A 14778-nucleotide genomic window follows, 5' to 3' on the forward strand; every position below is an offset into this window, starting at 1 on the left:
TTTACAGTAAGGTTTTACTGTAAAGAAGTGGTAGATTTCTCTGCAATTAACCATTTCAAATAACATCACTCAGAAATCAGTTTATATCTCAATTGAATTATGCATGGAATTCCCATTTAAGGGCTTTCTATTCCTATTGATGTGTCGGAGCCATGGCCTGCTACTGCGGTCAATTTGTGACCATGTTATAAAGAATGGGTGTACACTATCTCTCTTATGTAAAAGAAAGGTGTCGGACAAATGTGTATTCTAATAAATGTAGGAATATTTGTATGTCCCCCCACCATCCTCCCAACAAGTCTCCTGAAAAGCATTGAAGCTGATGGAAAGACAAAGCGTGGACACATTAAAGATTAAAACATTTATATATAAAAACATATATATATATATGTGTGTGTGTGTGTTTATATATAAATGTTTTATAAATGCTTCTTCCCTGCTAAAAAATGAATAATTATTTCATGGTCATTTTAATGGAAAATTAAACAAATGAAGGATAGTCTCTGACTTTTGCACATTATGTTCAGACAAAACTAAACTTAATTAAAAGAATAGTTTATTGGGTCTTTCTCACTCTCAGTGTAGCAGTCCTCTGGGCTGGTTGGATCTTGTTCATCCTCTGACTCTGCCTCTTGTACCTCAGGTGGCTTATCCACGGTACTGCAGTTGGACGAGTCATCTGCTCCTGCTACTTTCAGCTTTCCAATAGATATAAAGAGAGAGTTAGATAAAAGACACACTCATCCAAACATTACTTGCCTAAAAAATGTTTGAAAAGCTTGCATTTCTGATACTCTCTCTGTTGGCTACTACTGTTGCGTGCACAGTTCCATACTGGACATAAAGTGCAATGTTTGGGTGTAAAGGCCAAACTTTCCTAACTCACATAGTGCACTTTATAGGGAGCAGTAAGGCATTTGAGACTGAGTCTTAGGATTTTCTGATGTATGATCTTATAGAGAGATGTTTAATATTGCCCATTAATGAGCTGTTATTGTTGCAGTTTTCAGTAACAAACCCTGTTTTACATAATCAGTTTTTGATGAAGGGTCTATGACAGATAACCAAGTTTGAACGATCACTGTGGTTTCTCGTGTTTTTTTTTTTGGTACTGCTTCTGTCTCAGTGTGTGAACTAGAACACTTGGGACATCTTGTACAAGAATATATCTGGTTTTACAGGCACAGTTCAAAAGGAGTTATATTTAGCAGCATGAAGAAGACACTGTGAATGATAACTGGGGTGCTTAAATCCGTCCCTCAGATTCAAATGGTATTCCTCTTTCACTGACGTAGCTGCATGTAACTAAAGCTTTAGCAGCAAACAGACCCTTCTGACAAAGTGTGATTAGATACACTACCATAAAGTATATACAGTAACATTTTTTTATTGCCATCATTATAGCCAGTCACATTAAATGATATGCCAGGTAGGGCACGTTTTCTACTGAGCAATATCAAATTTAGTTGGTGTAACACATATCACTTGGTACTGCATATTACTTTGCTGTTATTTTTGTTTTGTTTCGGTTTTCTCCCTTTCAAATTCCAGTGAAATACAGCAAATTGCTTAGCACCACTGGATCTCCTTCAGCTATGTATCCCCTTCCCTGTGGAGAAACATGGCTGAGTGTGGTATGCCAGGCGTTGGGACACGAGAGAGTATGTCATATGAGCCGTGTAATTCAACCCAGTTTACAGACATACCAACAAACAGTTGCCTAATGAGTCAGGGCTTATGCACCTCACTGAAACAAATGTTTCACAAAATGTCTGACCCAAACCAGCAGTCCTATGTTTCTTACTCTTAAACCACCAACATGCATGGACAGATGTGTTTTAGGTATGTCTGTAACTTTACCGTTACACCCTACAGAGTGATGATTGTAGGAAGGAGATACCAAAGAGGTCAGGTTGTTGTCCATCAGGTTAACTAATCACGCTGCGCTGGTGCCCGTTCCCACGGTCTGTCACTGTGACACATGACTTCTCCTATGCCCCTAAAAACACTCACAGTCTCTCTCTTTCTCTCTTTCCAGTCCTATACTGGAGACAGATGCTCTCAGGTGTCCTAAAAGAGGTTTGCAGGTGTCACAGCATTTGGAGTAACCTTGTTCCTCTAGATACTACTTGGCTCACGCAATCATTTTTAAAGGGAAATTTTACAGATTTTTCATATTTCTGCATAATTCAATCGTTAAGGTGTGAACAGTCATTCAGAGTGGTTTGATATGAAAAGGTGTATTTTAGAGTAACTTAGATTGTAGGTGGTTGTAATGTCTACAGTGTGAATGTAGCCATTTTTTATTCAGAATGATCAGTTAAGCTACACGCGTCTTCTGAGTTTTTATATGTAATGTTGGTGATGGTAAAATAATCTCTAAACAGTGTCTTAGATATCAGGCAGTGAATGCTTTTAGAGATATTAAACTCTTCAGACATCTGGTTCCTATCACCACCACTTTCCACAGATTTTTTTAAATATGTATGTTTGATATAGTACAAATATGTTAATGGTGATTTTTTTAAGGAGAGATTAGTTTCAAATGCAGTTGTTTGGCTTAATTGATATGATCAGGAAAGTGGTATGTGGTCTGGACAGCAAAAATCCCCATAAAGACTTGACCAGACCCATAAATCCCCATAAAAACTTGTCAGAATATGTCACAAGAAAATCATACTTTGGCCTGCCCTGCTCTAGTCAGCCATTGCATTCTTAGTGTGACTAGGGATGGCATATCGGAATCAATGGACAGGGGTATCAGGTAGATACCAGCAGAAGTTCTGTAACAAATCTATCTTAAAATAGCACACAATCACAGTGTGATGTAACGTGGTTAGCTGTATATTTCTTCTTGTGGGGTCATAGAGTTGAGTAGTTTGGTGAGTAGCGTGATCCCTACTTTTAGATGCTCACCTTAAGTACCAGTTAAAATAGCTCATTTTAAACCTCTGTAGTTTTTAAAGCAAAAATATGAGACCTTTATAGGACAAAACTTTTTCAGGTATCAGCATCAGAAAAGAAAAAGTGAAGAGTTCATTTGCAAAAAAATTATAAACGCTATCCTTTAAAAAAACAAGCTGACTGTGAGTTATTCTTAACACACAGCACATTCTGACCCCTAAATACATTTTGTCACAAAAGTCATTATTGTCCATTGTCAAGGCATTGTAAGTTCATGTTTTACCGCAGAAACAGTCAAACACCAGCGCTGTCCTCGAGCAGAACCTGATAAATCCATTCAGCATCCAGTATTCAGGTCAGGTGATGCAACACTGTCACAAACTGTTTTAGGCAAAATCTCAAATGGGCTCACTTCTCCCTACAAAGTGCAGTGCGTAGGCCTTAAAATAATGGCTACTGCATCTAAACAGTGCACAGTGTGTCTAACAAAGAATCACTTTGGATTCAGTCATGTGTGCACAATTACATACTGGACATAAAGTGCAGTATTTGTGTGTAAAAGCCAAAATTTCATAACTCACATAGTGCACTATATAGGTAGCAGTGAGCCATTTAAGATTTAGCCTTAAGATTTTCCGTGGTATGATCGTATAGATGTTTAATATTTAATATTTTCTTGAATTTTCAGCAACAGAACTCGTTTTATGTTAAAGTTGTTTTATGTAAAACTTATTTTTTGGTAAAGAATGTTAACTATTGCACTTAAAAGAAACTTGTATCCACTAAATGGCTTTTTTTGACTCTGAAACATGAAATCACACTGGAGTTATCTGCTTATGCCAAAAAACTAAATTAAAGAAAAATAAATTGATGCAACTACAATATGCGCTCAGAATGCACCTGAAATGAACAATTTACTAAGGCTGCAAACTGATCATAAGACCACCTATCAAGATTGAGACAAAAAAAGGAAATCAAAGTATAAAAGAATGTGGCTGAACTTCATCGGAAACTGGTGCAAAAAGCTTAGTACATCAGGCCCTCTGTCCAAAAATCAGACTTAAGAAAAAATCTGCTTACCCTGATGTGTGAAACAAAGCCTACTGTACTGAACCAAGATATTAGTTTACTGTAATGTGCCTAGACAGGGAAAAAAAAACTCACTTTGGTTTTTTCATCAGCTTTCTTGTCTTCATCCTCAGAAGTGTCATCTTCATTGGGGCTTTCAAAATCAGATTCTCCCTTTGCAATTGGAACTTTGACTGCAAGCACAACAGCCGTTTCAAAAGTGCCACCCAACTTTTTCATCTGTGCTACATCCTCAGAGTCCATGTGGTTCAAGACTAAATCGTTGCCAGTTTTGAAGTCATCTTCATCGTTCTCTTTTTTCTGCTCTTCTATGGGCTTGAGGCCCAGCAGACGCCTGACCTGTCTAATAACGGTGGCCTTGACCCAGTCAATGCCTCTGGTGATCCTTCCAATGGCAATCTGCAGGTTGTTCATTTCACCGTCATCGTCTGATGCCAGATTATCTCCACTGAACGAGCTAAGCAGCAATGCCAGAAAGAGATTCAGGACCTGGAAGAATAAACAAAATAACAGTTCATCCAAAATGTTAGTGTGGTTCACAAAACCTGAATGTGGGTGTAAAATTCTTCTTTCCATCTGCCAATCCATTTGTTTCAATACTTAACAAAACAGTGTCTTAACTAAATCTTAATGTCTTACCTAAACAAAACAATAAGTAATACTGTATTTTGACAGAAAGAAAACAAATTGTTCCAAGTAATGTGAGTTCATTACTGTTGTGCAGTTTATTATTAACTGATGACCCTAATGGTGCCTTGTCTTGAGGTTGGCTTTGCTCTCTACCTCAATCCATGGTGCCAGAACTTGGGACAACTCCAAAATAACACTAAGGTCAGGACCACTATTTATCTGGCTACTCACACTACTGAAAATAGAACATACAGTATGACTTTCTCCATTAGAACCATATGCCTCTACATTCAGTATTGATGTTGACTTACAGTGCCCTCCCTCCTCCTCAGAGGGATTCCAGACAAAACCCTTTTGTTTGTGTTGGCACTTCATCTGTTACCCAGTTTTTGTTACCTCATCAGATGAGCTGTTTCCTCTTTGCTCTATGTATAACTGAAACGGAAATCCAGCCGGCAGCATTTATAGTAAATGGCTGGTTGATACTTGAGGTAAATAAGGAGTATTTATAATTAACTTTCAGTGAGAGGATCGCATGGACTTGTTCTACTCTGCAGGATGTAAGGTCTATGACAGATCTGTCTTCTCAAGCATGCTGGCCATCATCAACTCCGACAGCCTTAGGGATATCAGACTTGTGAAAGTGTTCCAAGCGCGTGCAACGTGTCACAATTTAATTATCTAGTGACATCTCCTACGCCTTGAATTCAGAGGGATTTCATGATTTAAATGCACATCCATGCTTTATGCAGTGGGAAACCTTCAGGGCCTTCTTATTAAATTTTGGTTGGAAGTTAAGATCTTGATGTTGTTATTTAGGTAGATACAGCAAAGCAAGCTATTCTGTTGGTTAGGTCTTTAGCTGGATTGAAGGTCTTGCACGTTCGATTAACTACCAGCATAATTTGGCAAGTGACAACAGAATCAAACAATCACCTGTTGATTTACAATGGGAGGGACCAATTTTGTGAGGTAAAATGGCCTCCCTAGATACATCACTGATTATGTATATGAGCTGTAGTTTAACCAGGTTTCACTGAGTTGTTAGAAATGGAAAACAATGGCAGCAGCTCTGTGCCAGGCTCTCTACTAAATTACTGTAAACCTTCTACATACAGGGTAAAATATACGTTGATATCTGTTACAAACTTCAAACAAAACATGGAATGTCTTTTACAAGTTTCACATGTTTGTGTGTAATCTAACATGGCCAAAAAATGTTTGCATCTGGACCTGCTGACGGGTCTCTAAAATTTAGAAGGTTTAATACATAATTTAACCAAACAATGCAAAGTTGCCTGTTAGCATGATTTTGCAATAATTTTGCAAACATAATATTTTAAAAAAACTGTAAACCAATTTGAAGTATACAACATCCAGTCATACTCTGGTCAAACGATGTGATGGAGGTGACACTCACCACCAGGTTTCCGATCACCATGACCATCATGAAGACTACAATGCACAAGCCCTGACCCGCCACCTCCATGCAGTCCCACATGGTCTCGATCCATTCCCCACACAGGATCCGGAACACAATGAGGAAGGAATGGAAAAAGTCTGTCATGTGCCAGCGTGGAAGCTCACAATCTGCTGCAATCTTGCACACACAATCCTTGTAGCTCTTTCCAAACAGCTGCATCCCCACCACGGCGAAGATGAAGACAATGATGGCCAAGACGAGGGTCAGGTTGCCGAGAGCGCCCACAGAGTTACCAATGATTTTAATCAGCATGTTCAGCGTGGGCCAGGACTTTGCCAACTTGAAGACACGCATCTGTAGTCAACATATTCATGTTATGATTATAGTAGCGATTATTGACAGTATTGGTTTCAGTAAATATTGATTTGCAGTTGGATGACATACCAGTCTGTGTGCCAACAAAACAGTAATTATCACTAAACCTAATGGTTTAGACAAAAGTATGGAAACATGAAATAACTTTTAAGTACATCAGAGCTCCTTCCGGTTACCATGAAAACTGGACTGGTAAAGCTTGTAATGTATAGTCTTGGTTGAGATGGGATAAGACAGTCCTAATAGAGTTATGCAGGAATATATCAGCATTAGTATAAGTATTTGTTTTATTCAAAGCAAATTATAGCTACTTTAAAATAGGTCCTTTATTTTGTCATGTTTTATGTACCTTCTGTATTTGAGAAGGTAGTTCTTAAAAATACCAGTAGTACTCCAGGACCAGGACTCAGAGCGACTGGTTTACACTGCAAAAAAATATCTTGGCAAAATTTTAAATGTAGTTCATATGTGTAATAGTTCATATGTGTAACATTTTAGTTGTTTTAAGTAATTTTATCGAATGAAATGTTTATCTAATGGCACATAATTTTGCTTGTTTTGAAGACATAAGGCAGATAATTTTGCTTGTTTCAATAAATAATGCATAAAACAAGCAAAATCATGTGCCAATACAATAAACATTTTAATTGATTAATAAACAAATTATAAATAAATAAACAAATTAATTGATTAAATAAATAAGCAGTTCACTAAATATATGGCATAGCAGTAAATAGATAATACTAAAGTTAAAAATGAAACTAGTATATTTTAGATACAGGCAACATGAAATCCATCTTGAAATTTAAGCTGTCACTTGCACCCATCAGAATACTGTTTGGTGGTTGAGTATTTTGGAAAGATCTGCTGTTTGTAGCTGCAGTTTAATGGGGGTGTGGCTAGGGCCGTTGGCGCTCCCCTGCTCATTGAATACTGAGTCATTTAGCTTAAATAAAGCTACTGTTTGGTGTATTTTAATTTCAACTGACCGTCATTTACTCCCAACGCCACAGTACACACCACACATTTCCACTACTCTTATCAAAATGCATGCATTTTGTAATGAATGTAGAATGCTGAGGAACATCGTGTTGTTGTTTAAATGAGCAGTAGCTAGGCTACAGTGATAGCCAGGGCGATTTATCTTGTATGTGGTGGTTTAGCTATGGCACAGCATTGATGAATTGGAGATATATATACATGTACACACACACATATACACACACACCAATCAGGCATAACATTATGACCACCTCCTTTTTTCTATGCTGGACTATTCTCAGTCCAGCAGTGACACTGAGGTGTTTAAAAACTATGTAATATATATATGTATTTAATTCATTTTGTCAAAACACTTCCTTACATTTTCACTAGATAAAAGTTAATATGTTAATCTAAAAAATAAGTTAATCTTATAATATTGTACACCAATCTCAAAATATTAAATATATTGACTACATTTAAGATGATTACACTTGCCAAGATATAATTTTTTAGTGTATTTAACACAGTGGCTGGGAGATTATGTGAAAAACAGCACAGGATATAAATAATAAAGATATATGAATAAATAATACTTCAGCAACATTTTGACATACTCTTCTGATTCTTCTAATAAACCCATGGAAGTTCTGAACCCAATCAAGATATTTCTGAACTTAAATAGCTAGAAATGTGTGTGTGTGTGTGTGTGTGTGTGTGTGTGTGTGTGTGTATGTATGTGTTTCCATATACATATAACTCAACACAGAATGTCAGATTCACACAACAAACTTGATTCTGTGCATAGGTTAGCTGAAGTCACAAGGTACGTTAGCTGACAGCAGTTATAAAAACGCATTTTAAAGAACATTCTTAAAAGATGAACTATGTTGGAGCAAAATGGCAGCCTCTGTTTTTGTGTGCAAGCAATGTAAGCAAGTATGTCACAGCTTGATATGCTTCAGGACTTGCATGACCAAACTTGTTGCTAGCAAGCTCTAACATAAGATAGATTATGTTCTAAAACATTTCATAATTATAGAAATATGAAATATGCTTCAAAACAACATCTGATTCAAGATACATTAGAAGGGTGTTTTCCCAGTCTTTAAACTGGGAAATCTCACTCTAAAGACTAATGTGGCACTGCTGTACACTGTGAGAAAGGCACTGGTTACAGCAGATCCAGTGATGTTAACAGCAGATCTAGCAATGATTACAGCAGATCTAGCAATGGTTACAGCAGATTGAGCGATAGTTATAGCAGATCTAGTGATGGTTGGCAGAAGTGCCCCCTATAAGTTAGTGATCTCACTTGGGTAAATTAACCTTGTGGATCTCATTATTGCTATGTCTAACATGCATAGAGGCCTGGTTACCCCTACAAAAATGAAATATATTGTTATATGTTGTTGCTATATTCCAACATATCACTGCTGTTGGAAAAAACCTTGTATCTTCATTTTTGTTGTTTTTCAGTTTTTGACATAATTTGAAAATGCCTGTTGCATTTTTTCTCTTATATTGTGTATAATTTTTTTGAAGAATGGACAGAAAGAAACGACCCAAAATGGCTTAGAAAAAAGTCTGGTTTCACTGACTTACATTAAAAGTAAAGTAGGTTTGATCTTTTTCCTATAAAGTTACCATTTTGGAGATACAAGGTTTTCTTCCGACAACAGCGATATAAATCAAATATGTTGTAATTGTATGGGAATATGCCATAGTGCGCTTCTTTATGCACTAGTTAGATATTTTGATATTAGATTATTTTTAACATGCAAGGAGAATTTTCTTCTACTTAAGTTAATCATGTATTTTTGTGACCCAAGTCATATTAATATGCATCTTACATAACTTATGTTATACAGTACAGTATAGTATGTGCTCATTCACTTTGTTTCCTTACACTGGACGTGGGTTTGTGCCCCTTCAGATAATATTTTATTTAACCGAAGATATTTAAATGCACTTGACGCATGCAAAAAAACACGGATTCAACAGCACATTCCAGCGGCTTGGAAACAGCGACAAGTTGAGCATGACAAGCTATGGCAAATTAGGCTACTTCAACAAATAAAGTAGCCTGGGCCTATTGCTTCACGCATAAACTTAATAAAAGAACAAAGTGCAACAAATGTCTTTTTCTCCCACAAATGCCAACATCACACTATATGATTCTTCCCTGTTTCATGCTGTTCTTAAAGCTTATATATTCATCTGTCCACTGATTAAAGTTTGTGGTGCCCCTAAATGAAAGGTATACATATAATATAGATACATTTTTGTGCACATTTTTTTCTGTTTTTTTGCTCTAGGCACTGAGAAGCATCAGACAGTGTGATGTCAGCTATTTACCAAAACAAAGGTGTGAAGTCCTCCAATAGGCTTGCTCTCCCCAAATTCCTCGTGTCCAATTAAAACGTCCGCTGACTGTAGCTCAAATTCTTCATTCTCTCCTCTGTGCTTTTTTTACATGGAATAGAGGGACTAGTGCAATGAATCTATTGAATTGTGATTTTTAAACGTTCGGGTACGAGAAGCAATAAGTCTTCCAGCAGCACTACGCTAATTTTCAGTACGCTATCATGGCTAGCACACTCTTTGTCTCAAAAAACAGAAAGCATAGTATCACATGGACGGCACTTCAGACTCAGACTGTTGCAGTTCTATAATAAAATCTTGGTGCTACCTCCTTTGCAAGAATTTATAAGCTGAATTTATTTTCTTACAGCCTACATTGGTGTACGTACAGTGGTATGCAGCTATTTTATGTTAAGTGGATAAAGATGTACTCACAAGACGGAAGGACCTGAGCACAGAGAGTCCTTGCACATTGGCCAAGCCCAGCTCCACTAGGCTCATTGTCACTATGATACTGTCGAATATGTTCCAGCCAACCTGAAAGTAGTAGTAAGGGTCCATCGCGATGAGTTTGAGGACCATCTCAGCCGTGAAGATACCTGTGAATACCTACAAAAGAACATCCCTTGTCTTTTCTGAGGCCACTTGAGAAGATACAGTGCTGCTGTTCTGTGAGTAGCAGTATGTTTAATCTGTTTACTAGCAGGAGTTTACTGCATATATTTAAGGCCTTACCAAGTTTCCAACAGACAGGACTGATTCAAACTCATGTGTCATTGGGTAGTGTTCCATGGCCATGAACACAGTGTTCAGTATGATGCAGATAGTGATGCCCAGGTCCACGAAAGGGTCCATCACAATGAAGTACACCCACTTTTTGAATCTGATCCATGGTGTGCAGCAGTCCCACTTCAGGAAAATGTCAGCAAACTTGTACCAGCAGGGTGGGCACGGTCTTTCTAACTCTTCAAATTCTGAAAGTGAAAGAAAATATAGATCGTGTTTTATGTATGTTAATCTCTTAACTGTTCAGAGGTCCATATACAGTAACACTTACAGGAGTAACAGTATAGAATGTTTTAATGTCCATCAAGCCAGTAGTTGATAATTAACTTTATTAAGTAACAGCTAGGGTGTATTAATCATTCCACCTCACTTTTATTTAGGCATTATGAAACATAATAATGTATCTTTTACACAACATATTGTATCTAGTATTACATTCTTGAATAAGTTAATAAATCCCATACAGAGAACACACATCTACATATTTTAATGTATAAGTTCTATTTATGTACTTAATTTGACAGGATATATATATATATATATATATATATATATATATACCAAGCCAACAGCTGCAAATTAACTGGCTGCTTATTACTTTATTAAATAATAACATCAAGTAAAAGCATTTTTCAGAGCACTTTTATTTATATATTGAGCACATAATTTACTGATATGAAGACACCCATCTTTACTTTACTTACCTTATTAAGAAAGTTTTATGAGGCTAAGTCTAAGGCTAGACATTGTCTATAACAGGGCTGAAGTGTGGTAATGGGCCAAAGTTGGCCTGTGAGGATGTTTGGTTTGGCCTGCCAGAAAGTTACTGTAAACACACCCTGCCAATTAGAGGACAGCCATATTTTTATACTAGATATAACTTATTAAATTCTTATTTTGCTCTTAAGTTGTATTTTTACATGTTTTAATTAGAAAACAGTGTAATGTTCTAAAATACATTTTTAAAATTTGATATGCCCTACCTTCTGTTTTTATTTGTATATTATTTTGTCATTTTGGCCATTGGCCCACCATAAATGTTACATTTGGCCCCCCAAGACAAAAAGTACCCCTGGACTAGAGGGTTTGTTAATGAGCGCAGTTCATGCAGATGCTTAAATAAGTGCTATACAGCAGAGTTAATGCCTTCTGAGTACATGTTAACTAGGAATCTTCTCTTTACAATAGAGGGTCAGTTTGTCTTTATTTAAATCTAATTCCTGAATTACTATTAAGGTATTGATAAGGATCAATAGAGAAAAAGCACAACGTAGAGCCAATGCTTGTGTAAGGGCTGTGTATGATATGATAAAGGATGTTTATGATAATACAAAAATAAAAGTAAAAAATGCTAGCCTAGTCATTGTTTAATGAATTATAATATTTGCAATTAAAGTGACAACTTAAAATATAATTAATTAATATGTATAATCATCACTTCTCCTTCCTAGAGGAACACAGAATAACATCATTTTGCATTTTCCATGATCTAACACAGCTGATTTAACTCATGGTAGATGTAGATAGCCCTTCATGACTTCAGCAAGAAATTTCTTAACTGTGCTGTGAATACATTATATTATATATAAGATAAACTAAGGAGCTTACCTTCCAATGCATTGCTTTCATTGCTCACTACACTGGGTTTCCTTTTGTGTGCGCTGGTCACTTCTAGGTGATCCATGCTTCCTTTGGATCCATTTGACTTTAATACCTCGAGAGACTTTAAATACAGCGCAGATAATAGAATTAAAATCGAATAATCGTTGCTGAATGTGATTGTTAAATGAAAGGAAGCAGTCCTGCCATAATTCATTTAACTTTGTCATAAACCTCCATTTAAGTATGTAATAGTGTTTAACTTCAAATCTTCCATTACTGTCTTAACTGAAGCTATCAATCATATTACAGTTAGATGTATGTTTACAGTTAGATGTAATTTTAATAAGAATTTTCTGAAAGAATATGCGCAAATGCAAGTGCTTAAATAGAGTGCAGTGTGAGTGAATCTAACAGAGTTTGCAGGCATCGACATACCTCTTTGTCTGAGAGGGGTTTTAGGGCAATGTTGTCGTGTTCTGTCTTTACTCTGCCTCCCCCGTCATCAGCAAAATCATCACCTTTCTTTTGGCTTGAGAGTGAGCTCCTGCTGCCTTTAACCATCCCTTTTTTTTGCTGGTTGGATAAATTAAATACTCGGTTATGACTGTTATAACCTGCTATTTTATCTACTCTTTCATTTAATGTTCTTAAGATATTCCTATATCTTCAAAATACTAGCTGAGCTAGTAGATATGGATGCAAAAGTTGGAATACCTCAGTCAAATTATATGTACTGCTGAGTTAAGTAAGTTAAAATATCCTTTACAGAGTGCAAACTAAAATATGACTATGATATGATAAAATATTTCAGTACACTATTTCTATTTATTGGATAATTAGAAAATGTAAAATGTGTCATAACTTTTGCACAGGCCACATTTTATGTTTTATTTTTTCCCAGTATGTTAAATTCAGCAAGTGAACAGTAATTGTGCAGTAATTGTACATTATAATGTATGTTTGTTCTCTGTAGAGGATACGTGGTTAATGTCATGTAGAAAACCAACAAAACGTGCCATTTGACCAGAGGTGCCCAAACCTTTGCATACGACTGTTTAGATCTAACGTAACATTCAATTATTCTGATCAACAGGATCTTCATTGAACCGGCAGATCTAAAAGACAGCGATCTGTCATTGTGTTCTTTAGTGCAAAGCTGGATTCAGCAATGCTAATTTGGCTAATACTGGCTAAAGTCAGTGGACGTTGGTGCGATTATAGCACACTTGCCTCAGCTTGCTTCCTCAGCTGTTCCATAATTCTTGCGTACTCCTCTTCCTTCTCTTTAGCTTCTGCTATGGTGGCTTCGTTCTGCTCTGCGTATGCCATGGCCACCACAGCCAAAATGAGGTTGATCAGGTAGAAAGAGCCCAAAAAGATGACGACTACAAAGAAGATCATGTAGGTCTTCCCTGCTGCCCGGAGAGTCTGAAACATGCAGGGCACTGTCAGCAGGCCATGAAGGAAGGTCTAGATCTCAAGTGATTATTTTTGTCTCAGGACAAAGCCATAAACAGATCTTAATGGAAGCACGTTAATAAGATTACAGTAGAGTCATATCCTAGGCTAATGTGCAGCAAATTCCATCATAGTATTTATAGCTTTGTCTCTCAAATGGAAAAAATTAGTACTTACATTATTTAACAATTATACAATTCCATTATCGAAGCATAGAGAAGCAAGAATAGAAGATAGTGAGAAGAATAAAATGTACAATTAGATTTATACTACAGACTCCAAAGTGTGAATGTACAAACCAGCTGGAACAAGTTTTCCCAGAAGTCTTGCGTCATGAGGCGGAAGAGGGCGAGGAAGGCCCAGCCAAAGTTGTCATAGCTGGTGTAGCCGTAATTTGGATTTCTCCCGGCTTTCATACACATGTATCCGAAAGGACACAGCCTGTCGATATTGCAGTGAAGAGTTCATTTATCCAAGAAGGCTCACACAAGTTGGAGACTGGTAAACAAATAAACTGGAATGTAGGGGTGTAAGAATTCTTCAAATCCATGGTTCATTTCTTTTGGTCTGTTTTGTAATTTTGGGGGGATGGGTTTGGGAAGTGAATAAGAAAAATGGAGATTAAATTTCTAGGTTTTATTAAAACACCAACATTTTGGAACACTAAAGAGAAGGACACTAAAGAACATGGTACATTAGCTTAACTTCAGGTTTGAGAATTGTTACACCCCTACTGAAATGTAATCACATTCTTTGAGTAGCTCTTAATTCTAACAAATCTGGATCCCCAGAGAGTTTGTGAGGATTCTAAAGAATACATTTGTGTTTCACAAAGATATCTGAGTAAATTCTATACTTTGATGACAAATTCGTTATTTTATAGCAACTGTTGCAAAGTTGGAGTTGGACAAGATTTAGAGAACGTTAGACAAAAATCTAGTAATGAATGAATGAAGTAAATGAATAATGTCAAATCACAGTGATCCTTGTGTGGAGTCTCTACACAGTGTTGAGTTTTCAGTTTAAAATGCTATCTAAACGAGCTGGACTTCGTTGTCGTAGCTAATTGAAACTTGGCAGGTTGTAGTAACAAAGTGACTTTTCACAGACATTCAGAATATTAAAAATGAACACAAATTTAAGCATTTTGACAAAGAAATTACATA

At 36.6% G+C, this 14778-nt stretch overlaps 1 protein-coding gene across 5 annotated transcripts in view; it reads right to left on the bottom strand.

The window, feature by feature from the left end:
- The window catches only part of scn4ab (sodium channel, voltage-gated, type IV, alpha, b), a 66005-nt gene that overhangs the window by 7862 nt on the left and 43365 nt on the right, over positions 1–14778 (bottom strand). For 2 of the 5 annotated variants that reach the window (XM_036564115.1, XM_036564111.1), the window contains exons 9-18: positions 13912–14053; positions 13381–13582; positions 12590–12726; positions 12161–12275; positions 10502–10740; positions 10202–10375; positions 9761–9868; positions 6044–6400; positions 4069–4482; positions 575–698 (exon numbers count right to left, since the gene is read on the bottom strand). In XM_036564115.1, coding sequence (XP_036420008.1) covers positions 575–698; positions 4069–4482; positions 6044–6400; positions 9761–9868; positions 10202–10375; positions 10502–10740; positions 12161–12275; positions 12590–12726; positions 13381–13582; positions 13912–14053 — 2012 coding nt within the window. Of the gene's footprint in view, positions 1–574; positions 699–4068; positions 4483–6043; positions 6401–9760; positions 9869–10201; positions 10376–10501; positions 10741–12160; positions 12276–12589; positions 12728–13380; positions 13583–13911; positions 14054–14778 lie in introns of all 5 variants that reach the window. The other 3 variants (XM_036564112.1, XM_036564114.1, XM_036564116.1) reach the window with 3 other exon arrangements.

Source organism: Colossoma macropomum, unplaced genomic scaffold, assembly GCF_904425465.1.
Source record: "Colossoma macropomum unplaced genomic scaffold, Colossoma_macropomum, whole genome shotgun sequence".
Lineage (NCBI taxonomy): Eukaryota > Metazoa > Chordata > Actinopteri > Characiformes > Serrasalmidae > Colossoma > Colossoma macropomum.